The sequence below is a fragment of the Xiphophorus couchianus genome, chromosome 15 (genome assembly GCF_001444195.1).
Source record: "Xiphophorus couchianus chromosome 15, X_couchianus-1.0, whole genome shotgun sequence".
Taxonomy (NCBI): domain Eukaryota; kingdom Metazoa; phylum Chordata; class Actinopteri; order Cyprinodontiformes; family Poeciliidae; genus Xiphophorus; species Xiphophorus couchianus.
This window is the reverse complement of record NC_040242.1, coordinates 15,825,990-15,850,408: the sequence shown is the minus strand read 5'-3', so window position 1 is coordinate 15,850,408 and position 24,419 is coordinate 15,825,990. Positions and strand designations below refer to the sequence as shown.

General features: G+C 40.7%; 1 protein-coding gene across 3 annotated transcripts; it reads right to left on the bottom strand.

Annotated features, from left to right (window-relative positions):
- Positions 1-8,583: 8,583 nt before the first annotated feature.
- Positions 8,584-23,998, bottom strand: LOC114158785 (E3 ubiquitin-protein ligase pellino homolog 2-like). Of its 3 annotated transcripts, XM_028040647.1 has the most exons (8): positions 22,676-23,978; positions 18,239-18,368; positions 17,825-17,926; positions 17,160-17,357; positions 16,902-17,087; positions 16,619-16,824; positions 8,852-8,898; positions 8,668-8,762 (listed from the first exon to the last, which is right to left on the bottom strand). In XM_028040647.1, exons 1-8 carry the CDS (start codon positions 22,753-22,755, stop codon positions 8,758-8,760), a joined length of 954 nt encoding a protein of 317 aa, XP_027896448.1. In that variant the 5' UTR covers positions 22,756-23,978; the 3' UTR covers positions 8,668-8,757. The 3 variants fall into 3 exon arrangements, with proteins under 3 accessions (XP_027896447.1, XP_027896448.1, XP_027896446.1); XM_028040646.1 differs by lacking the exon at positions 8,852-8,898 and having other exon boundaries at positions 8,584-8,762; positions 22,676-23,998; XM_028040645.1 differs by lacking the exons at positions 8,668-8,762; positions 8,852-8,898 and adding an exon at positions 10,214-15,675 and having other exon boundaries at positions 22,676-23,940.
- Positions 23,999-24,419: the final 421 nt, after the last annotated feature.

Here is a 24,419-nt window from a genome sequence, read left to right as displayed (position 1 = left end):
GGAGACGTTAGGAAGCTGTTTTGTCGTTCCTGTCGTGACCCACAACAAATCTGTCCCACTTTTTCAACCATGAAAACACACTGACGTTAAGAAGGAGAAACCGGCAGGCAGTCGTGAACAAAACAAAACGCGATCATAATGAACAGACAACCTAAACAAGCGGTTTGTCACCTGGCAACGGGCCAGTTTGTCTATTTGCCAATTCACACCCCCGTTTCTTATCAGTGCGTTGTCGTTTCCTCCCAGGCTACTTTCACTTCATACCTGAAAAAAAAAACCCAATTTGGACATCAACACTTAACAATTGCATCAGTTTATTTCTCATGGCATTTTTTTCCTCTTTTTTTGATGAATTATGAAGGGAAATAATAAAAAAACCCTCATAAAATGTCAATGTATGATTTAATGTAGTTCTGTATTATTTTGTACTATTATATGTACTATTATGCTACAACATATTTTTATAGATTTTGGTGCTGATATATCGACTTTCCTTTTATAAGAGACTCTCATTTCTGATCCAGCTAAGATAACAATGAGTAATCTCTACCTTACAGATTTCCAAACCAAATTTCCTATCAGAAAATGTATTTTGTTTGCTTCATACATGTTCTGTTGAATTACTTTGAAATGTGTGTTGTGTGAGAAACATCATCTGGTGCTACTTGTAATTAAATGGAAAAACCAAAACCATAAAAACGTAACTTTTTATGGTTAAATGTTTGATCTGCTGCTTCACACGTTCACCTGCATTAGAGAAAGTCAGAATTCACCGGGGAGCAACTTACCAATTCAGGACAGATTTAGAACAAAAGACTAATGGAAATGCATAGAAGTACGCTTTACTTATTATAACTTCTTCAAGCATTTTGCATGTTAAGACTTGCACAACAAACCGAGACTCATATCCTAAATTTTGATCAACATCCTACAGTTGAAAATGTACGAAAAAAAGAGAGAACTGTACATAATCGCTTGACTACATATACAGAAAGATTTTCAACGCGTTTACAGAAATGAGAAAACGGCTTCTTGATGTGCACGAGTGACACAATGATTTGAAGATTGAACAAGCAGGGTTTTTTTTTAGAATTTCAATTCTACTCAAAGAAATGCACCAAAGCGACTGAGAAAAACTGCGATGGATCTCGCCGGATGCCGGAATCTATCTATCACTTATCGGATGAGTCCTTCAAACTGTGACATGTGAGTTTTATCATGATTGGAAGATTTTCTGCAACCTTCCCTCACTTCTTTGCTTTCTTCCTCCCCCCCCCAGGGGGTCAACGGGTTTGCTTTGCTAATGACCCCGTCCCGTTATGACCTCATTCAGTTTGCATTGGCGGCATACTGACTCACTGTGGTGTCGGGGGAGGTGCTGACACGCCTGGAGGTGGGGGCTCCCATTGTGGATGTTCCTCACCGACAAATAAGGCATTGTTATGGATGGTTAACGGTAAATGAAGCTGGTGGGGTGTGTGTCGGGACAATGAGGGAGGGTGGGCCTTACAGTGTTGTCTGAGCAAAATGTGGGCGGGGCTACATGCTTAAATTATGCATTTATAATGACCATGAAAAGCATGAATTTGGTTACTGACCTGTTCTTCAAGTCTTTCCTCTAGTCTTTCATTCGACTCGTTTGTCACGCATGGATGGGGGTAAATTGCTAAACTTGTAATATGCCTCAAATTGAGCCCCTAAGGTCTGCACGAAAGTGTGTGCATGTGTTTAGTAAATACGTGCGTCTTGTAAAAAATGCCTGGGGTCATTCTTAGGTTTTGTAGTATCTCTTCCCACATACTATTATTTAGATCTAAATGAGTTCAAGAGTGGAGCGTCAATTAGTAATTAGTGTGTACGTGTTTGTGCATGCTACAGCGTCCCAATGAAGAAATACCGCATGCATGTCAGGAAAAAAAAAAACATCCTTGCTCATCATAAATAGGCGATTTTTGTGTGTGAAATTGACAGAAAACACAAAATTGGAGCTTTGAATTGGTTTAATCTGCGTATCTCAACAAATGGAGTCTAAAAAAAAATGTTTTGGCTGAGTTTTGTTTCCGGCCAAAACCAAATACCATCTATAGAAAACAGGATACCGCGAAGTTTAGGAAGACTTTCTGTCAGCAGATGTTATAATATCAAGGCTAATTAAACAAATTCACATAAAGCTGCAAATATGCTGAAACACCGTATTAAAACGTCAAAAAAAGAATGGAGATATCTCAAAATGGTCTGAAATTTTTGACTGGAAGGTTGAGCAGAAACCCTGTTGTGTTTATGCTGCGCTACTACTGCAGCTGATACAACGAGACCCTGCGGAGGATAGTGAGGGGAGCTGAGGTCACTGCTATTGTCCAGTATCTGTTCCTGCACTGTGAGAGAAGAAGAGCACATCCTGATCAAGTGAAAAAAATATATATATTGCCAAACAAGAAAAACATCACGGTGACAGTGGACCTTCTCCCACAGTTTCTACTTAAAAACATTCAATAGCCACCCCACTCTGCTTTGCTTTTCACCTGCGATGTGCAGCTGAAAAAGCAGCTCTTCCTCCCCTCTCCCCTCTTCCTCTTCACCTCTCCTCATCCCGCTATCACATCGGACAGGGTCTACTTATAGTACCACGCTAGGGAGAGGAGAATGGGGAGAGAAAGGGTATTATGACAGCGAGGGGAGGAAAGAGAGGGAGCGACAGAAAAGAAGGGCAGACAGGGTATTATGAGCGAGAGGGATGAGAGCAGTGAAGGCATTTGGAGTCTTTATTCGCTTTCCTAAGCCTCGGGCTCTGCTCCCAATCCGATTGGTCGATACGGCCAGCCATGTAAATGAAATGCAAAGCAGAGAGACCCTGACTTCCCTTTGCCAATTTGTGGGGGCCTTTCTCTCTTTCTCCACTAATGGTTTCGTTCTTTTATCAGTCTGTCTTCCTTGCGACGTTACGCATTTCCACCTCGATATCACAGTCTGCCACCTTCAGCCGCTGATTCTTCCCTCTGCACTGTGGAATATTATGACTTGCCTTTTATTTCTAGAAAAGCTCAACTATGAGTTTCTTTAATGTTCAGTTTAAAGAATTTTAATCCAGCGAGTTATTTTAATATTTCCTGGGAAACTCCACCAGTGGTTAAGAATAGGTTCACCTGCATGTGTGCAGCAGTTACCAGAAGCATATTTACATTCATCTTCTTCCTCTTTAAAGTGTATTAGACATGTTGCAATGGTTTTTTTTTGTGATTGCTGCAGCCTATAAAATTACTAATTTTGCAGGACTTTTAAAAAAAAGTTGCGATCAAAGTTGCAAGTTTTTTTAAGCTTCACTCTCTTTTTTTGACAAAACATGGTAGTCTTACAAAAAAGATGAAATTTCTGCACACAACATAGTTAAAATCTAACATCCAAATAATATTTTCAAGCACCTTCTTGAAATAGCACCCTTAATACGAATGCAATCATGTCCTGAGAAGTTGTCAAAAATGCAAAGTAGGAATTCAATGTTGGTTGTTAAAAGTTAACATGAACATCTTAAAATGGCTTTTACAAAAAAAATAGGAAAATGTTACAGCTTAGCACACACATGCTTTCATCTTGCAGGTTTGCTAGTTAGTAGGGTTTTAGGGCGATTGGTTGAAATTCTGTCGGGCGCAGTGATTGGCCAGAAAACATTACGGCGATTGGTTAGATTTGCAAAACGTTTGTTCTGACTGGTGAAAATTGCAAGTCAGCGCAAAATTTAATGAGTGAATTTGCATTAATAGTTGCGATCGCAACATTGTAACTTTCTGGACTTGCTTATTACAACTCATAAGCACGTTCCTTTTGTTTAATGGTAAACGGAGGACCAGGAATGTGATCCAGAGTGTCTTGCAAAAGTCTGTTTATCCTATCAACTCAAAAATATTTCAGTGATACTCTGAAATGAAACTCATTTGAATTGATTGTCTCCAGAATCATTTGTAGTAAAAGATGATTCTAAAAAGTGCATTTTTATTCATAAGAAATGTTGAAAACCATTTTGGTTTTCATTGCCCCAACAATTATTGTCCTCATTGCACTGGTCTACAACATAAACCAACATACCAATAAAGTACATTGGTTTGTTTTGGTATTAACCTAGAAAAATGTGAAAACATTACAAATGGTGTGAATGCTTTTGGAAAGCATTGTATAATTAAAAGGAGAGTGTCTCTCCAGCGGTTTAAAGCTTGGCTGTGAGCTTTTGCAGTTTGGTCATTTATTTATTCCACAGAGTCTAATCAGCACCAGCAGCGTTTGCTGCTTTTACTGGATGGGAGAGGGCGACTGATGACAGCTTTAAGTGCCGACAAATGCCACAGTCTGTCCCAGATTAAAGAGGCCAGCCGCCATAATCCCTGTAATGCTGCCAAATTGGTATTTCCTTCCTTTCCCTTTGCTGAATTGGGCATCACAGAGATTGAGAGGGTGTCAAAAGGCATTGGTCCGACTTGAATTTATCCACTCTGTATGTTCATTTAATTGGTGTTTCACCAAAACGCATTATATTCTCTAAATTATAGAAGGAAATTGCTCCAAATATTGTAAATAATGGGGAACTGTGTAACTTTGACAAGGAAACTGGCTGGTGTGATTTGTAAATAAACCGAATAAAAACCAACAGTAAAACAAGGACAGTAAAACAAAGCTGCATACACAAAAAGAAAGTCCAGGAATGACAAACGGTCAGCGGTCGGTCTTATTCATGGAGTATTCATTGTGAAAACATTGCCACCTGCAGGCAGCTATGAAAAATACACAGCCTTGGGCTCCACCATTAATGATAAACTCTAATGAAATATCAAGACAGATAATTTGGATAGTCTGAAATCATTAAACAACGACCCCTGGTATGTTTCTAGTACATAGATACACTGTAGCTGACAATAAAACTAAATGTTAGAAAAATTTAAAGTTCTGATTACAGCACAATCTGCTAGAATAATAATGATCAATGCAACATGAAAAAACACTTTTCTTGTAGCAAACATTTTAAAATGCTCATTAAATGGAATGATAAAATTGTCAAAACATGCAGAGAAGTGCTTTAGTGATCATAACTGATTCATAGCAGGAGGAAGTAACTAAGTTGGCTTTGTGGCAGAGATCAAATGCTGTTTTTGGTTAACTTTATGTCAGATATAAAAATGCTTGTTACTAGTTTGTTCAAGGCTTAATTTTTGCTGTATATTTCACTTAAAAAGCTCTTTTTACTTTAATAAATAACAGGCCTGCCAACCCTTGGGTATTGTCCGGGGCTCTTGTTGACCTGCTGGTGAGTTTTTGGACCTGCTCTTGGGAGTTATTTGTGTTGGTCTGGCCACTCCTGAGAAAGTTTTCAACCGTTCCAGCTTTTTCTCCATATGTGAATTTTGACTCTCACTGTGATTCACTGGAGTCCCCAATAACTTTAAACATAGAGCCATCGACATACTGTAGGAAACATAGATTTTCTTTGCCTCTTGGGGAAATTCTGCGTCCATTTCACAGTGTCCAACACAGAAGAGAATGAAACCAAGTTAATCCGTCATATCGTCCAATGGTTCTATACTCGGTTGTGGTTTGACGTGCCACTCCTGGATGATTGGTCAAATGCATCTTACCACACTTTGAAAACTTTCTGGAGGCGTCCCTTTACTTTAGCGAGACTCACCACAACACAACACCTCATCCTGTTCTACCTCCTACAGCCCCATCCCATCAACTCTTTCCTTGTTGGTACACCAACCATCCTCCCCCTCCATACTGCCCGCCTTCCACCCGACATCACCCTGCCAAGCTGACAGTTCCAAGCTCCGTGGAAAATGAGTCTCGTTCGCATTACAATCGTGCGGGACAGATTCCATTAGCTCTATCTGAAATTGAGCACGGGGTGCAGGGAGCGGGAGGCAACGGCACACGCCCTTATCGGAGCGAGAGGGTGAGCTCCACCGACGTCACTAATCCACCGGGCGGGATTGAGCAGGCACACACCTACAGGGGAAGACAACTTGGGTCGCGACAGAGGGAGCACTCACACTCTTTCTTTACGAGCCGCACAACAACAGGTAACACATCCCGGTGGAAGGACAACCAAACAAACAACAGAAAAGCCCACATATGCAAATATTCCACAAGCTTAACACTTCTGCAATGTAATGAAAATGAGTCAAATTTGCATCTCGGTAAAGGACATGATGAAACTGGCAGAAAACAGGCGACAGATCAGCTCCCAGCCTCTGTGAGTGTTTGTGTGTGTTCCCTGTAAGAGCGCTGGCAGGTCTGTTCCAGCGGCGCTGCTCGTGGGATTGGTGTCAGTCTGTCACTCCATGATGAAACTGAGCCTCTCGTGCTCGCTCTGTTTGATCTCCAACTCTGCTCTCTCTCACACACACACAAACATTTCTGCCTCGCACGTGAACACGTTCCACATAAGCACACACGTGCATTTTTCAGTAACACCCCACACAAACCCCCCAGTGTCCTCCTGCTCACAGCTATTAACCCTTGACACATAAATCCAAGGGTACGTGGGTGCATTATTAGCTGTGTGTGCAAGTGGGAGGGTGGATGGGGTTAATCTTTGTGTAGTGTGGATCTTTTCACACAAGATCACTCAATTTAAATAGAGCAAGAACACTTTGATGTCTCCGGCACTCTCCCTCCTTTCTTTGCTCTCCATCTCTCATCCCACCCCTCTAATTTGCTTCGTGTTGCCCCCCCTCTGTGGCCCAGCGATAAGGTGTAATGAGAAATGTTTTCAAAACGGCTCTCACCTTTCACGCTGTGTTAATTGAGTGTGTGCTTGATACGGCAGAAGAGGGGAGAGAAGCGCTATCGTTCCCTGACCGCTGAAGGTGCCAGCGCGATGAAAAAGGAGTTTTCCCCAAACAAGGGAAAGCGAGGCCGGAACATGTGCTTGCATCATCTGACAGCCCTCAAAGACACAAAGTAATGAGAGGATGTACCATCTTCATTAGCTGTCATTTGCAGAGAATTACAGCAACAGCACCTCGAGGCAGTTATCGGTCACGCAGTGAGAGAGGCGTCGGGGAAGAGGGGGGAAGATGTGAGAACAGAGGCTCACTTTGGCCTGAATTCACTTAGGCTCCTTTAAGGGGGGGCCTGCAGAAAGTTTTTATGGAGGTGGCCAGATGAGAAACACTTATCTCGTTTGTAAAACAATTCTGTAATGAAGACATGGCCCTTGTCTAAGCTGCCTCAGGCCATTCATAGAACACTAATCAAACTGGCCATGTCCCGCACTTGTGCAAGCTTTCTAAACCCCATTCTCCAATGTCAAGTCTCACTCTAGCTGGTTTTGGGGATGCAGAGCAGAACCAGAACCAGAAGATCTATGAGGTCTGGAAGGTTGATACAACAACAGACATATAATGTATTGTGGGGCTGAGCCGTTCAATGATTTATAAACTAGCAGTAGTATTTTAAAGTCTATTCTCTGAGCCACTGTAGGGACTTTAAAACTGGTGTTCTGTGATCTACCTTCCTGGTTTTAGTCAGAACTTGAGCACAGCATTCTGGATCAAGCTGGAGGACTGATTTTTTAGACAGACCTGTGAAGACGCTGTTGCAATAATCAATGCGACTAAAGATAAACGCATGGATGAGTTTCTCTGGATCTCGCTGAGACATTAGTCCTCTAATCGGGGAAATGTTCTTCAGGTGATAGAAGGCCGACTTTGTAACTGTCTTTATGTGGCTCTGAGGGTTCAGGTCAGAGTCCATCACTACTCCCAGGTTTCGGGCCTGATTGCTGGTTTTTAGTTGTAATAACTGAAGCTGAGCATTGACTCTAAATCGTTCCTCTTTAGGTCCAAAGATAATAACTTCAGTTTTGTTTCTGTTCAGCTGGAGAAAGTTTTGGCACATCCACACATTTCTCTGTTCACTGATTGGATTTGTTCTGAGTCACCTGGTGACATAGTAATGTAGAGCTGTGCATCATCCGTGTAGTTATAGTGGCTAATCTTAAGTCTTAATCTTATTTCTTGTTATAACCTGAGTTAGTGGGAGCATGTAGTTATTGAATTAGAGGGGTCCACTTCAATGAGAAGTTACCTATTGAAACAAAGAAATCCCTGTTCTTTATGTAATATTCGAAACAACTGAGTACTGGACCAAAGAGTCCTACCCAACTTTCTGGTCCAACATTGTATGATTTGAAAATTATACAATTTAAGTTTTTAGGATGACTTTTTTAGTTTCTGTCTCATAGTTAAGGTGTGCCTAGAATAAAAATTACTGCTGAAACTTAAGAAATTGGTGGTCTGTCAAATACTTATTTTCCCCACTTCACATACATGTATTGTGTGTTTGTCGTCTTTTAACTAAGTAAAACTTGAAAAAATGCCGAGAGAAATTGCTAATTGGAGATTATACCTCCAATTGTACCTGCAAATGGAGGTGCAATTGTACGTTGTTGGAATCCTAAAGCCCTTATATATTTTTCCATATATAAAGTCTAAGCTGTTAAAGCAATAAAGCAAACAGACAGATGATGGGTCAGGTTTAGGTTCCCACCACTGTCTCAGTGAACAGGTATCTCCATGACAGTGGATGAGCTGTGTGTGACAGGTGCTAAACAGATTACCTTGTCTGTAATAATCTCATCCACCTACAGCCATGCTGGGCCTGTCCAACTAAAATGATGATGTGGGATGACAGAATCCACAGGGGGAAGCTCCATTTGTCGAGGTACGAGACCGTCTGGATTACCACTCCGGAGCCACAGCATTATCATCATCACCCTAACAGGATAACACAGCATAATAAACTCCTTAAAATAATCAAACTTATTACAACCTAACCCTTGTTTAATACATCCAACTCAGCTTACTTGGTCTGGTATCCTCTAACAGTGGAGACACAAAAGAGAATAGCTTCCTAAGACAAGAGAACACAGGAAAGCAGATTGCGGTGCATTAATATTGGTATTAATTGGATTTGGAAATTACGCAGCTAATTTCTTCCAATGGCTCAGTGAAATATGTAGAAGCAAAAGAAAAAAAGAAAAAAGGACATGGAAGTCTTAATTAATCGTCTCCGGCCCCAGCTTAATTAAAGTTTCCCAGTGTATGAAGGTAATGGGGGATAGATGAAACAATTGCAGAAACGCCCTCCCTTGCTGCCTCTGTAACAGAGTAGAGTCCGCAGAGGGTTCAGATTTTAGGGCCTTTGATTAACACACACACACAACAGTCCCCATAACAGAAACCTTCTAGTTTCCATTGCTCCCAATGAGGGGTTCAGAATAATTAGCTAGGATCAAAACTGAAGAATCCATCCACTGAGACTTCAGCTGTTATACACAGTACCTCCACCAAACGCGCAACACGATACATAAAAGCTACAACATATTTCCTAGTGTGACTGTAAAGGGGCCTGGAATTAAAATAAGCAGTGTGTAATGGCACGTCACATGGGTTGTGCACTTTAGGAGAATGTGAACAGAAAAGAAAAACTACTGATGATAGCTTCAAAAAAAGGATTTAAATACTTCAATTCAATAAATAATATGTAAATCTTTGAAGAAGTTTATATTATGATCATTCTTAAAAAAAGGTTTTGACCAAAGTCCCTTCCTTATGAAAATTAAAATGATTTCTGTCTTTTTATGTTCTAGTAGAAAGCAATGTCTTGGGGGAAATATGATGCTGGGTCCAGATCTTAGCAGTAAATCCAATCCAAACAACAGCCCAGACTCGCTTCACGTAGTTAAATGTCATAATACTTCCTAAAATTAAGATAGTTTCTCCTACACATAGACTGAGGTGGCTCTAAAATATTTGAAATGCATCACTGAGATACCATGACGCACTCCTCTCTGAAAGAAAAGACTCCTCCTCAGGCTTCAAAAAGTCTGATCATTTCTGAACACACTTCTTAAAGAAACGACTCGCAGCGAGTCTTTCACTTCTTGGATTCTTTGCCGTCTCCTCAATAGCTTTTTGGGAATCGGGCGTTCTGTAATTTTCAGCTTCTTATCGTATTTCCATGCCGATGTACCGTATTTGACGGCCAAAACTGCTAATTAAAGCAGATGAGTGTTTTAAAGCGGTGATGCAATCTAAAGCAACCATCGCAGACGAGCTCCTGCCTGAATAAGCCGCAGCGCTGGCAGAGGGCGCCCTCTGCTGGAAACACATTTACCTTAAGAAGTGCAAAATAATAATAATAAAAAAAAACAGTTGTTTTTTTAAAAATCTGGTTTATTGACATGTGTATAGTGATTGTCTGTGCACCGGACAATTACAGAGGAACATGATATAAAATAATACAAAATAGCTGTACATAAGATATAGTCAAAGGAATGCATTGTTATTTGTGAGGTTTTTCGCTGTATTAGACACGTCAGCTACTCACTCACCTACATTACGGAGAGCTTAGAAGTTGAGGTGTTTGAGGTCTCGCCATCTGGAATAAGGGTCAGTGAATACACATGGAAAAAAAAAAAACTACATTTGTGACGAGCTTATGATATCACTGGTGGTATTGAACAAATTAACGCTGTGCTAAAATACTGTGAGAGGTACCTAATACCTAAACGAAATAAAGAAAACAACACATGAACACCTATAAATCAACAAAGACTAAACTTAAGCAAATATTACAGAAGAGAAAAAGGAGCAAAGAAAGAGCAAAATGAGGGCATGTTCATCCATCCACATGCCAAATTACAGGCGGAGATCTCGGGCACAATTCACTGAGGCTGACACGATTCATAACCGCCAGCTGATATTTGCCTGTTGGAGTCAGTTTTTCCTCCTCCTTTTTTAATAACAGCACCCTTTCACCCCTATTGGCACGCTTATTGAAGTAGATGCGTAGAGAGCCTGAAAATAAGCCCACCAAAGTTCTTGCTTTTGGACATCTTCAAAAAGATTGAAACCATTAATTTGACAAAAAAAAAAATACACATATACATATATATATATATTTTGGTGACACATTTATTGAATTCCTAAGGATTCCTGTAAACTGGAGCAGTTTTGTCATTTAGGCTTTATAAGTTGATCCGTTTCCAGGAACATTTTAGTCAGTAATTTATGATTCTCTGGGGTATAAACTGGTTGCGACACAGAGGCACGTTTCTGTAAGCCGCTCTCCAAAACAGGAAAAACAAGAGACCACACCTGTCAGATTAGGTAGGTGTGTTGATCTTTATAGGTTAGGGGGGGAGGCTAAAACAAAATAAATACTCCCATTTACAGTCAAAGCCATAATTAATCATCTTTTTGAATGACAGGAATTGTAACAAACAAGGCTAGACAGGGGCCCGAGATTTAGCTTTAGTGAAGTCTCCATAGCAACCACACAATTTAAGGATTTACACGCGGTTTTACCAGAGGGGCCGATAACTGAGCATGGTGTATGCATATGGAAGTAGTTATTATCAATATAATATGAATTTCAGCTGGCACTGCAGCACAAAATCAACTTGGATCAGGGGTGTCCAAACTTTTTGCCACACAGGCTAATATGTTCAAGTTGAAAGGACTCACAGGCCATTTTTAATTTCTACCTGCTTATATTTTAAATATTTTAGTGAAATAATCCAAGTGGTATGATTTTTGTAAATCTTTATCCACAAACGTAAAAAAAAAAAAAGAAAACAAAAGTCACAATTTGGATCAATTGTTTTCTACTTTCTTTTTAGTGTGTCATCATATGTGGTGTGGATCACAGGCTGCCCAAAAATAATTCAAAAGCTTGATGCCGTGTTTGAAATGCATCATGAGCTGGTAAGCCAATTATTTCAGGTGAGATACATTTGTTCAAAATTGCAAACGTATCTCAGTCTCACGTCTTCTGGACACCACTGGTCATCAAGCCTTCTTTACCTCAAACAGCTGAATATATTCACAAACTTTCTGCTTCCTCTATGTTGCACTAGGGTTGCCCTGCCAGCTGTGACTCTGAGATCGCTAATCCTGAGCTATTGTTATTGTCACTACAACATGACTTATCCACCACACAATAAATCCGGCATTCAGGCTTCAAATGGGTAAAAAAAAAAAAAACACAAAAAGAAAACACCACATTCCAAAAAACAGCACGTTTTGAAGTATTTTAGGACGCGTTTTTTTAACGGCTGAATGAAACATGTGCCAAATCTATCAACATCCTGCAGAAGAATTATTGGAAAACGTTAGCATAGCAGTTCAAGAGGTGTCATTTATGAAGTTATATCAAGAATTATGTTATTTTTTTAGGGTCCCACGACATATCGACAATTACATAGACACTTGCTGATATTAGTAATTTTATGATATATTTGTCCAATAAATAAAACTGGGAGGATTTTTTCCCCCATCTTGTTGCGTTTGTTTTCGTAGGGGCAAGGGAGAATGTTGGTCATGTGACATTCAAAGTGATGCAGTGCAGGATTGTGGGTATTTTAACTGAAAGTGTGGTCATTTTGTTTAAGGTGTCAAAAAGGTAATGAAGTAATAAATAATATTGGTAAATATTGGTTATCAGCCACAACAGCGATATTAATATCGGATATCGTTACTGGCCCAGATTTTCATATCCGTGCATCCCAGTTTTTTTAAGACTCGTTTTCTTCATTTTCCCCTCGAAACAACAGCACAAAACTTTGAGAAAAGAAAAAAAAAGCGGTTTAACTTTTTGACTCGGAAGACAACCTTAATTGTGACATACTTGCTCAGCGTGAGTAACGAATTCGCAAACCACCGTGCAGCGTTTCTGAATAAGTGTCCATGTAGCGTAAATACTGTCCAGCGCATGCGAGCTGGACACGGCTCCCTTGTGAGCGTGTATAACTGACTTTTTCATGACTTCCACACCTTTTCAAGCTAGTTCACCAAGCTACAGCATAATATCCAGTTATAAAAATAGCATCACAATATAGACCATTCAGTATGAGCACCAGCGAAGGCTAAACATAGCCCGAGTATTTGGCTACATTCATTGTCTGGGCAATGTTTCATGGTAGCAGTGTGGAAGTGGACACAGTGTTGGTAATGTCTTCTCATTCACGGGCTCTGCTAATCTACCGCACAGTTACAGCTGGGCACAACTTGCTCACACCATGTAGGAATAATTAACTAGACCCACTGCGAATAGAAAAATAGTTATTAGATTTTTTTTGTCTGTTTGTTTTAAACATTGTACATCTAAAAGAATTCCTCCCGCTTCCCTCAAAATAAAGCCCTCCCCCTTTTCTTAACAAAATAGTTTTTTTTCCCCCCCTTTGAAACAAAAGTTTTTTCTTTTTGAGGTCACACAAGAACAAACCGCACCGCCCCTTCCGTCACACCAACACGCACACTGTCAGAAGAAGTTCAGCGACCCGAGGTGCGTTCAGAATCAACGCAGTTCAGAACCCGTCGACTTCCTTTAAGATGGCGAGGACGCTGCGCAGAATCTGGTGAACTGAACACACCTCTGGCTGACCTCTGAACCTGGAAAACCCTTTTTTATTTTTCTTCCCCTCGAGCTTCCAGGAACAGCCGACCGAACGCCTGGCTAGACCTAGAAAAAACACGTAGCTTATCTATGCAAGTGCTATTATTGCTTCTGAGAGTTGTGAAGTGAAGTGAACCCAGTTTTAATTCCCTGCCTTTGTTTATCCTCATTCTGCTTCATAACTGAGGTTACGGTACGGCTTCTCGCAAATGTATTGCTATCCTTTTAACTTTTTCACAACTGGTTACAACCGTGAGCTTCATTGCACTTCGTTGGGGTTTTACACAAAGTAGTTTTTTCCAAACTTCTTTAAAAAAACGGTGGCATGAATTTGTATTGAACCCCTCTGTGTGTGAATACTTTGTGAAACCACCATTTGCTCCACTTAAAGCTGCAGCGCTATTACACTTACATTTTCCACATTCAACTTTTAAAAACTGATCATACATTTTTAAATAATGTCAAAGATTGAGGCCTAATTTGACTGGGCCATTTAGACACATGCATATTCTCTGACCTAAACCATTCCAATTGCTCTCTGACTGCATGTTGAAAGTAGTTTCCCTGCAGCACCTGATATTTTTGGGGCCACAATTGACCTGTTTTTAGCTCCAATCATCTTCCATCAACTCTGACAGTAACACAAACTAAAGTTTCTTCTCAAGATTCTTCCACAAAGGCCAGATTTGTGGTGTCCACAAATATGCAGTCGACCCACTCTCTCATCTAAACTCTTTTTACCAATTAGATGACTTCTGGAGGCGCTTGGTGGGACTGGACTTTAGATATGGGGTTATCAGAGTAAATACAAAAGCACACCACACTTTTCAGATTTTGATTTGCAAAAAAAATAAAAAATTAACCAGAACCATTCATAATTTTTCTTCCACTCCCCAATTATCCCTTACTTTGTGCTGGTCTGTCACATAAAATCCTTTTTTTTTAAATGACAAAACGTGAAAAAGTTTAACGTGTGTGAATACTTTTGAAAGGCGCCGTACGTAATGCTCACTCTGCCACTTAAGAGATCACCAAGGGGTTTCGTTTACAGGAGTATCTGTGCATAGATTTAACACTAAAAGGATTGGTGAAGACAAAGGAGAACAAAGTGCGCAATTAAATGGATCAGTTGGAACGTTCATATTTTAGTGTAGTTAAAGGGGGTAAGCCTTCCTGTTTCAGGCGCTAACATGAAAAACTGGGGAAGATAATGAGAGTAATTGAAGGAAGTAAAAGTTACGGCCACAGTGAAGCTGAGACCATTTCTGTTAAAAGGATCTTCAGGATGTGGCGACTTATGTAATATCAGCGGGAGACGTGCTAGTGGACTAAATGAACACAGCTGCAATTAACGCTGGAAAAGAGACAGTCAAGGCCATTCGTTTTGTATGTGCAAAAAAGCTACTTAACATTTCACACTCTGAAGAGAATTAAAAAGGATGTTTGAACCTGATAGTGTGTAGTTACAGTACAACGGGGCTGAGTCATCTTATAGTGAGGGATTTTTAAAAGCTCAAGCAGCATCACCACAGATTCTCTTTACGTTCTACGTAACAAAAATTAGCTCACTCTGTTTTTGTTAGATTGGAAGAATCACTATCTACTTGTTAGCACTGATTAGTCTGTCATGTCCTCCTGATCTTGAAGCTCAGAAGGATAAACAAGGGGACGGATTGACATTCTGTAACACAACGTTGCGAGAGCGTGGTCGACCACTCAGAACGCATATGCTGCCCTGACAGCCATACTCAACACTGAATTGATTCATCACTCATTGACGTTTGCCACGAGAATGAGGCTCAAGTAGCTTCCTGTGGTTGGGATGGTGGTTACTGAAGGTCCAGCTAGTCGATGGGGCCCTGGAAGATGAGCCGTATCCAGCCCGGGGTACCGAGGGCGGCGGAGCAGAAGGGGCAGACTGGCCTGAATGCGTGTGTCCCGTGGGGCAGAGGGGTCTCGGCCCAGTATTTGGCTGTCCTCTCCGAGCAGACGTGGCCGCACGGTACGAAGGCGTGAGTGGGTGCTCCGGCGTCCACGTACACGGCAGGCTCAGAGCCCAGCCACAGCGGCACGTAGGGGCCCACGCTTCTGCACAGGGGGCATTCTCGGCGCTTGGTGGAGCCCTCACCCTCCCCGGGGTCCTCCACCCTCTCAGATCTCTGGCCCCAGTCGTGGCGTCCGTGGACGTGGCCGCACGTGAGGTAGACCCAGGGCTGACGCTCTTCAAGGCTGCGGCAACAAATCAACTCGATGTAACGTCACGCAATTCCTTGTATGTTTGTAACAATGCAGTACTGGTAAAAATTGGTGTTAATCAGGGTCTCTGCAGGTTTCATCAACTCAAATTTAAGACTTTTCAAGACTTTATGAGGCTATTATGAGTGAAAATTAAGGCCTGTATTGCTATAAATGTACTATGTACTATGTATATATATATATGTATGTAAGTACATACATTTAAGACTTTTTAAGGATGTGCATTTTGCAAAAATTTTGCTTGTACCCATGATAAACGCAAAACTTTTGCTAGCTTACTAGCAAAGGTGTATTAGCATCAGGCTACCTGTAGCCGCAACCGCCTCGTTCCACACAACTCACTGTTCTCAATTTCTGGGTGTGACTCAAACTTTTGCCACATAGGAAAGTCATGCGAGAAACAAAACCCAACTACATAGGGTTTAAGATTAAATAGTCTTACCATGACAAACCTTAGGACCTGTATCATGGTAAATGTACAATATGCATATGTATGTATATTTATTTTGTGAAAACTTGCTCGTTCCCATGATAAACGCAAAAAGTAAGCTAGCTAACAAAGGTGTATTAGCTGCTAGTTACCTGCAGCCTCTGCCGTCTCGAGTCACTCAAACTTTTGCCTGACAGAAAAAGTCAGGCAAGAAAAAAAACAAACTACATAGTATTTGTGAGATTAAATAATCCGGCCACAACAAAATTTAAGACCTGTGATTAACATATTTAAGGTAAAATGGAAAAAAAAAATTGAATTTAAGACATTTTAAAACCTTGATTTCAGATACATATATTTAAGACTTTTTAAGGATGCACGGACATCCTGTTAATAATTTATACTGTCGCCTTTTGCAAACAGGAAATCCAATAATGAACTCCTGATAAAAGTTCTTAACACTAAATCAAGTGACGGCAGCCTCACCTGTGGCTGCGTGGTAAGCTTGGGAAGGCCAGCGTGCTGAGGCCTACAGGACACTGCGGTCGGGACGCGTTCAGTTCTTGACGAAGGGCCTCCAGGTGACGCAGGGTGGGAGCGCGCATCAGTCCCTCCCCGGTGCGCCACAGCAGAGTGGCGCCGCAAAGATCCACCAGGGAGCCGTCCCGCAGTGCGCTGCTCTCCCCTTCTGCCTGCATACAGACAGGGATATGCCTACAATTCGACCCAAACCAGATCTACGGAGCAAACCATTGCTGAGGTGACTCACCAGTTTGCCCCGACTGGGCCCAGAGCGCGTTTCTCTGAGGGCATAGACATCTCCGCACACAGAAATCTCCCTCCACAGACCCTGCTTGGGGTCCTGCGGGAAACCTTCCGGATGCATCACCAGCACCCCGTTGGTGGTGAGGCCGTCCATGTGGCCGTCAGGATTTTTCCACTTGGTTGCTTTCTCCTAGTGATGAGAGCGCCGCGTCAGCATTTAAAAACAGAAAGCACCTCCGTGCAGTATTGTTATCACACTCACCCCTAAAAAGATATTTTTAGACGAGTCAAAGCCTGCGGCGTAAATGCGTGCGGTGTAGGGCGGGTTGCGCTCGCACACCACTCTGCAGGCAAAGCGGGAGATGGTGCTGGGAGCAACGGAGGGGTCATCTCCTTCTGTTCCCCCTCCGGAGGTGTCGGTCACCACAAAGTCAATGGGACTTTCTGTGGACCGTCCGATCTGCATGAGAAACAAAATTCTCTCATGTTTCATTATAGTGTTAAAATAAACCAAACCTACAATTTGTTACTATTGATGTTAAAAAATGACTGCTGAATCAGTTAATAAATACTCTTTTGTAGTTTCCAACTAGGTCTCTGAAGTTTACTGAGAATTTGAACCATGATTGTTTATGTTTTTAATTATTAAAAAGGAAATGGAAATCCAGTTCATCATTTACAGGAAATAAAGCAAAAACAAAACACAAAAAAACAGCCTAAGTTTTAAGACAAAAATAGATTTTCTTTGAAAATTATTTTTAGCACTTAATCGTCGCAACTTTGAACTGAAATAATCTGCCTAGTTTCACGTTGCATTACATAAGAGCGTTTGCGGAGAAACCTGCACATGATCACGCAGGTATCAGGAAGAGCATGTTTTAAAAAAGAAACGCAACTGTGTCTTAAAGATTATTTTGTGTGTTTTACCTGGAACATGTCTGTGCTGTTGTCATGGCAATACTCCACCACCACAGTCTGGTTACGGGACAGTGTGAAAGAGATGCTGTGCTGCCCTCTGCTGTGGACCGCCTGCAACATGAAAGCAGCAACAAGCAGCATAAGCATGCTACAACTTTTATTTTCACCGCTGAAAACAAAAGGAACAGTTTCAGTTTGGTAAAAAAAAATAAAATAAAAAAATCTACTCTTAATTTGACCAGATAATGGTAAATCTTTTATTATGTATGTTCCCAAGAAACCCAAGTTGGAAGACATAAGGGACAGAGCACAAAAACGCCGTTCTTCACAAGTTCACATCCTGCCTCTGACAGGCAAACAAAGGTCAACAGACGATCAAGGGCAGGAAACTTACAAGCCGTTTTAGCGTGCAAGCACACATACCTTGCTGTCCTGCGGCGTGTTGAGGATGTGCACAGCACTGGGTTTGACGCCGTTGGCCTTGGCCCTTCTGTAAAGAGCGAAGCGGCTCTTTCTGCGCCCGCGGTCTCCGCTCGGCAGAGAGCCATTGTACCTGGAGACGGACAAGGAAATCAGAACATTGCAATAAATCGCTGTTCTTACAGGCGATCTGTAGTGTTAAATGACACAAGAGAGGCAAAACATACAGCCTAGCCAGTTCACTGGTCTATTATAGCTTAGTTTCAAACATATTTGTAAATGAAACAAGTTTTTTTTGTTTTACTGCATCTTTGTATGTGACGCTGCCAACTTTGAGCCGTCATGCAGCTCTTTGGAGGTATATTCTTTTATTCCCTTGAAATTAATTAAATGAGACAAACAGCTAGCTGTTGCAATGAGTCATTCAGCTGGAGCAGTCGTCTGAAACCAATGCAATCATCAAGATGTGCTTTAACTGAAACTTTAACTCTGTTACTTTTGCCTGACTACAACTGTCTAAAAAATGTTTATTATATTCTCGGTATTGAAGTTATATTTCAGAATAAAAGCACATTTGTTTGAATATAAAACACGTGTGACATTAAACTTTGTTGGAGAGCTGGTACAGACGAATCTAAAGCGATTCTTGCACTTTTTAAGCTGTGTAAAACATCACTTTAACGATTTGGGTTCACACAGAACGTGCTATGCTACTTTCGCTAATCAGCAGAATTTGGTCATTATCAAAACCACTTGGGGGGAGGGAGAGACACAGCGCACCAGAAGACTGTCAAAAGATTCATCAACTGCCCATATTGGCCCACAGATACGAGCGTTGGGAAGGTATTCATCCTCTTCGCAATTTTCAGTATTTTATTGGGTAGACCAACAAAAAGCAGAGTTTACAAGGGACTTGAGATTGGCAAAGAGGCTCACTGTCTATGTGGAAAACAACACTAACCCTACAACCATAGTTTTAATGAAATGGTTTAGGTCAAAGCATATTCCTGTGTGTTAGAATGGCCTAGTTAAAGAAAAAAAAACCTTACAGATTGTGGAAATGTTTTGAAATCGCTGTATACAGATGGTTTTCCTTCCATCTAACTTTAAGGAATAAAGTGAAAACAATTACAACTAGAAGAAAAAAAAGCAAAATGTTGAATCAGGGGGTCGAATACAAATGGATACCAAACTATGTGCTTGTATGTGTAATAAATTTGGAAATTCAAGTGTCACTTTCTTTTTACTGAATATTTATCCACTGTTTTTTGGTTGGTTTGTCACATAAAATTCCAAAAGAATATAAAGAAGTTTGTTTGTTTTTGGAAAAATATGAAAAAGCTCAAATGGGGAGAATATTTTTGTACTGTTAGGAAGCAATGAGTGCTGAAGCAGTTAAAGCTCTAGTGAAAGTATAATTTAATCATATGTATAGGAATCAAAAACAACTCCACCTAAACAGAAACACAATTCCTCATATCAGTGTAAATACAGCCAAAACTTTCTTTTATCCATCTTATTTTTCTTTTACAAATTGAACTAATTTTAACCAGACCAATCAAAGTGAATTTACCAAGACGACATTTCGAACAAGTCACCAGTAGTGCAGCATTGTTTAAATCAAGGAGCATGACTCAAAGTTAACCTGAGGTCTTCATGTCCGGGCCAGTCAGCTCAAACTAATCTGGGTCAGGATGAAACAGGACACATAAGGACAGAGTTCAATGGGGTCTGAGTAACAAGATACAGATGTGATACAAGGCAGGACATTAGAGATCGTAAGAGAAAATATCTAGAGAAAATGGACAAGAGGAAATGGAGTACATGGGACAGAAACGGCATAAAAGCAGCCAGAATCTAATTTTAAAAAATCAGAACCAGAAGCATAAATCCTAAACAACACCAGACAGGGAGATCCAGATCCTCATGGTACATCTGTGGACCATGACCACGCAACACGCATGTGCAAAGACCGTATGAAATATTCACTCCTTCTGCCCCTCAACACGGGGTTTATTTTTGTTAAGGCCAAGCCACCACAGACCGGGAGCCTGCTTCCGTCAAAGTTGACACTCAGCAGAACGGGAGGGCCGGGAGCGAGGGGACTGGGTCGGAAGGCACCACGGGGTTGTGGACGAGAACGCGCGCAGAGGCAGATGTTTGAAATGCTGACGAGTGTGGGCGAACTCTGCTGGACGTGGTGCATCGTACGGAGACTAGTAAAGACAACGAGTGTTGGCAGGATGAGACTGCACAGAGCACACGGACCGCAGTGAGGCAGGCATCAACCGCAGAGGCCATGTGAGCGTCAGCGGCTGACCTTATCCATGTAAATGCACACATGCACAAAACAGGCCTGGGAGTAATGATATCAGACAGGAAGCAGAAGAAAGAGAGGCCTGTTTAAACATATTTTATCTGATTTTTAAAGGGGGGGAGGGACTGCTGTGTGATCTATGGTCTCTAACAAGTCCTACCAAAAACATATTTTAGGATCGATTTAGCAAAAACATTATGCTATACCTAATAACCACACAGTATTTTCTGTTGTAATATTGTGTAGTATATTGTTAATCTTTAAGAAAATTTTTACAACTGAATTTCCTTCTTGAGAGACAATAAAGCCTGTTTCTATTCTCTTCAATACTTTTCAGCTTTGAAGAAAACTGAAAAGTTGGTGGAATAATTTATTCCAATAACACATAATTATTACTTGGAGACATTTTAAAATTTTCTGTCAATTTTTACCATTTTTTAACTCACAAACACGGTGGGTTGACAATAGCAGGTTTTCTGGGGGGAACCCGGCTCTTCTATTATATTCTTCTATAAATGCTTCTTTTCCTGGCATAATCAGATTATAATCACTGAATGAAAGATAACAGGATCTGAAATTGAGCAATTTCAAATGCTCACAGTAGCATAATTTGAGAAAATAAATACCAGTTTCATTGTATTCACATTTTTAAAAAACAAAAATATATTATCATATGTTTTTAGTTTTATAACAGTGCTACTTCATAAGAGGGCTTGGTGGAGGTATAGTTTTTTTGTGACTAGAAACATTTTCAGAAAGCTTAAATAGCCTTTTGTAGGTAAGAGAAACACCTGACCAACAGAGCTGTGTTACTCTATGTTCAGCACCGTCAGAGTAAACTCACCACTGGTGTTTGTTAACCATTGTAGGTATTTCAGTAAAAATGATTATCCTGCAACTTCTTGAACAGTAATTGAGAATTTACAGGTCGAAGCTTAACGGCAGCCAGAAATCGGTATAAGTCAGCAAAAGCCTGATTTGTCCCCCTCTGGTTTTATATTACAGGATGCAGAACTGGAAAAGGCTCTCACTTGTTACTCATCCTGATCTTAAGGATGTAAAGGGGAGCTCTGTTCAAACAGACAGATAACAAGGCGGCGGGGGCAACTAATCGGTATGCTGATGAGAGCAACCACAGCCTCCTCTCTATGTTCATCCGAAGAGAAGGAAGAGTTAGGCCATTAGGTCACTTATCTTTGGCAGAGACAGGAAGCTCTGCATTAGCAGAGTTTGGTTAAGATGGTGCATCTGTGTGTGTATATATATATATATATATATATATATATATATATATATATATATATATATATATATATATATATATGTGTGTGTGTGTTGTGGCATTTATGGTCCCTGCAGACCAGCGTGCAGCTGTAGGGGCTGGAGCTGCTGTGGAAGCTGGTGGCTGTCATCAGCACATCCTGCCCACTGCATGCATGTGTGCGCTAGAGATGGAAAGGGGCTTTTCTCCTCCTCCACTTCCTCTTCATCATCCTACTTCACCTCCTCCGCCTTCATCCCTGGCATGAATCAGACTGAGACGATTTTTTATCAATTCTTAATAACCAGACCCCAATAAACAAATGAATATATATATATATATAAGTGAGGTGCATGCATATGTCTGACAATGGTTTGCTCCTCAGACCTACTTTTAGGCAGTCACGGATCCAGCAGTGGATGACATCATTGGGATTTTCAGCCTGCTCACCCCCACTACAACCATTGATGAATAAGCGGCTACCACCGTAGTAGCCTTCTTTATGAAGTAAAGCAACTGCAGATTTTGCATCATTTACACTGAAGTCTGCATTTTTATATGAAGTGCTGGGATATTATTCATAAATGCTGCTCGGTTTATTCGCCAAAACCTACTTTGTATCACTATTAGGCTGTCAGACTATTGGTGGAACCGACGGGCATGTGTAATAAATGAGCCTAACTATGTTACTACAATACAGCTGGTGTCGAAAAACAATGTTCAGAGCGACATATTGTGAGTAAACCCGGATTTAACACGTCGCATCACGGATTACCGTGTTAAAGGGGCTCCCACGCGTTTAAAATGATTTGCCGCTGGAGCGTTATTCCCCCTCAACCGTTACGTTAACAGAAGGACTTACCCCAAAATGACCAGCTCTCCGTATTTCACCGGGTCTTTAACGGGCACATCATCGTCTCCGTCCTTTTTCGGCGAATTCATCAGACTGGACTCCTCCAATGAACAGGAAAAATAAGAAAAGAAAAGAAAGAAGCAGAAAACCTCGACCAGTGGGGAAAAAAAAAAAAAAGAATAGTGAGGAGATAATAAAACAAAGCTAACACACTCGAAACTATATCTGGTTGGTGGTCTTATCAAAGTTTGGGCACAGTTGGGTAAAGTTTTAACAGACGTCCCGGTGTTTGTTTTATCGTTTTAATCCTGCGAAGAAGCATCTTTTCTGGCGGTTGAGGCCAGTGGGAAGCTAGTTTGTATCGCGGTAAATCTGTTCAGTAGCATAGGGTACAACAACGGCTAACGGCGGGGTGTAAGACGTACCAACTTTTTCAGGAGGGTAGGAATTCACAATGTGCTTCACATATTTTATAAACCGTCGTTCTGTACGCTTGTTTTAATTCCGTATTTCATACAACGTAGTTAAATTCTATGAGTTCGTATGAATGAAAGAAAAGACGTGTTGGTATTTTAAAAAGCGAGCGAGCTGAAACACGAACACCACCTTCATGAGTCCAAATGGTTTCTTCCATCGAGAGAGACCCTGGCTCCCACTGACAGAATAAAATGAGGCGTTTGGAAATTCACAGGAAGCGCTTGTGTCCCAAGGCATATTGATGGATTCTGCAGTTTCTAAGCTGATGATATACACCTTCTAATTTAATGTCCGGCCATAAAGCGCTAGTACTGTTGTAGTTCATTGTAAAGTCTGACGTAATGAGTCTCTTTGCGGGCAGAGGCAAGATGTGGGCGAGCATTAGCGGGCTCCAGAAAGAACCTCTTCGCCGTATTTCATATGGGAGCTGAAACACAAACATAAGCCAGCTTGAGGTTTTGAATCTCTGTCATCTCTTTCCCTCCTCCCCACACACACTCACTTCACTCATACTCTTGTCACAAAGTGTAGTAAACTATAACGTTGTAACCACACGAGGGCAGTGTAGAGGCAAAATAAACAGGCCAGTCTATTAAATTAGTTGGTTCTTGTTGCTGTAAATAATTGGCAAGCCACTTAGGAGTACTTTTTGGTGTTTTTCGCTTAAGTATTTCTTAAGGTTTGATTGGCTGCTGCAATTGATTTAAAAATGATTGTGTTTTCAGTTTCTGGTTGCTGTCATGTTTTATTATTTTAATATTGACAACATTTGTGTAAGTAATTACAAACAAATTCATAATTCTTTATTATTAATTTGTGGTTTTGTATTTTCTCATTAAACATTTAAGATAAGAAGTATTTAGTTTTTATCATTTATATTGATGCTTATTGATTTAACTATGCATATAGTCATTATTTTCACTTGCTAGATGTAACAACTGACGTTTATGTAAAAATTTTATTTTTACATTTAGCATATTCGTGCAAGTTGACATGTCAGTCAATGGGTTTTAGAAACTGTTCGTTTAAAATGTTGTCCCTTTTCTTCTTGAATCTAAAAATTGTTTATGCCTTTCTTTTGCATGATTGATTGCACCACAAATTTGGAACAAACTTCCAGAAAACTGTAAAACAGCTGAAACACTGACTTCTTTTAAATCTCAACTGAAAACCCACCTGTTTAGAATTGTATTTGAAATGTAATCAATTACAAATTTATTGATGGAACTTGACTTAATGATTGATTCTATATTGCATTGATTCTGTGTTTGCAATG

What these genes read in the sequence shown, in the direction of transcription:
- LOC114158785 (XM_028040645.1), bottom strand. Translation starts at nt 22,755, where the DNA reads ATGAATTCGCCGAAAAAGGACGGAGACGATGATGTGCCCGTTAAAGAC. An exon ending in CTAAAAATATCTTTTTAGGG is followed by an intron (nt 17,088 to 17,159) that starts GTGAGTGTGATA and finishes TCTCATCACTAG; the next exon opens with GAGAAAGCAACCAAGTGGAA. An exon ending in AGCTTACCACGCAGCCACAG is followed by an intron (nt 15,676 to 16,618) that starts GTGAGGCTGCCG and finishes TTGTTGCCGCAG; the next exon opens with CCTTGAAGAGCGTCAGCCCT.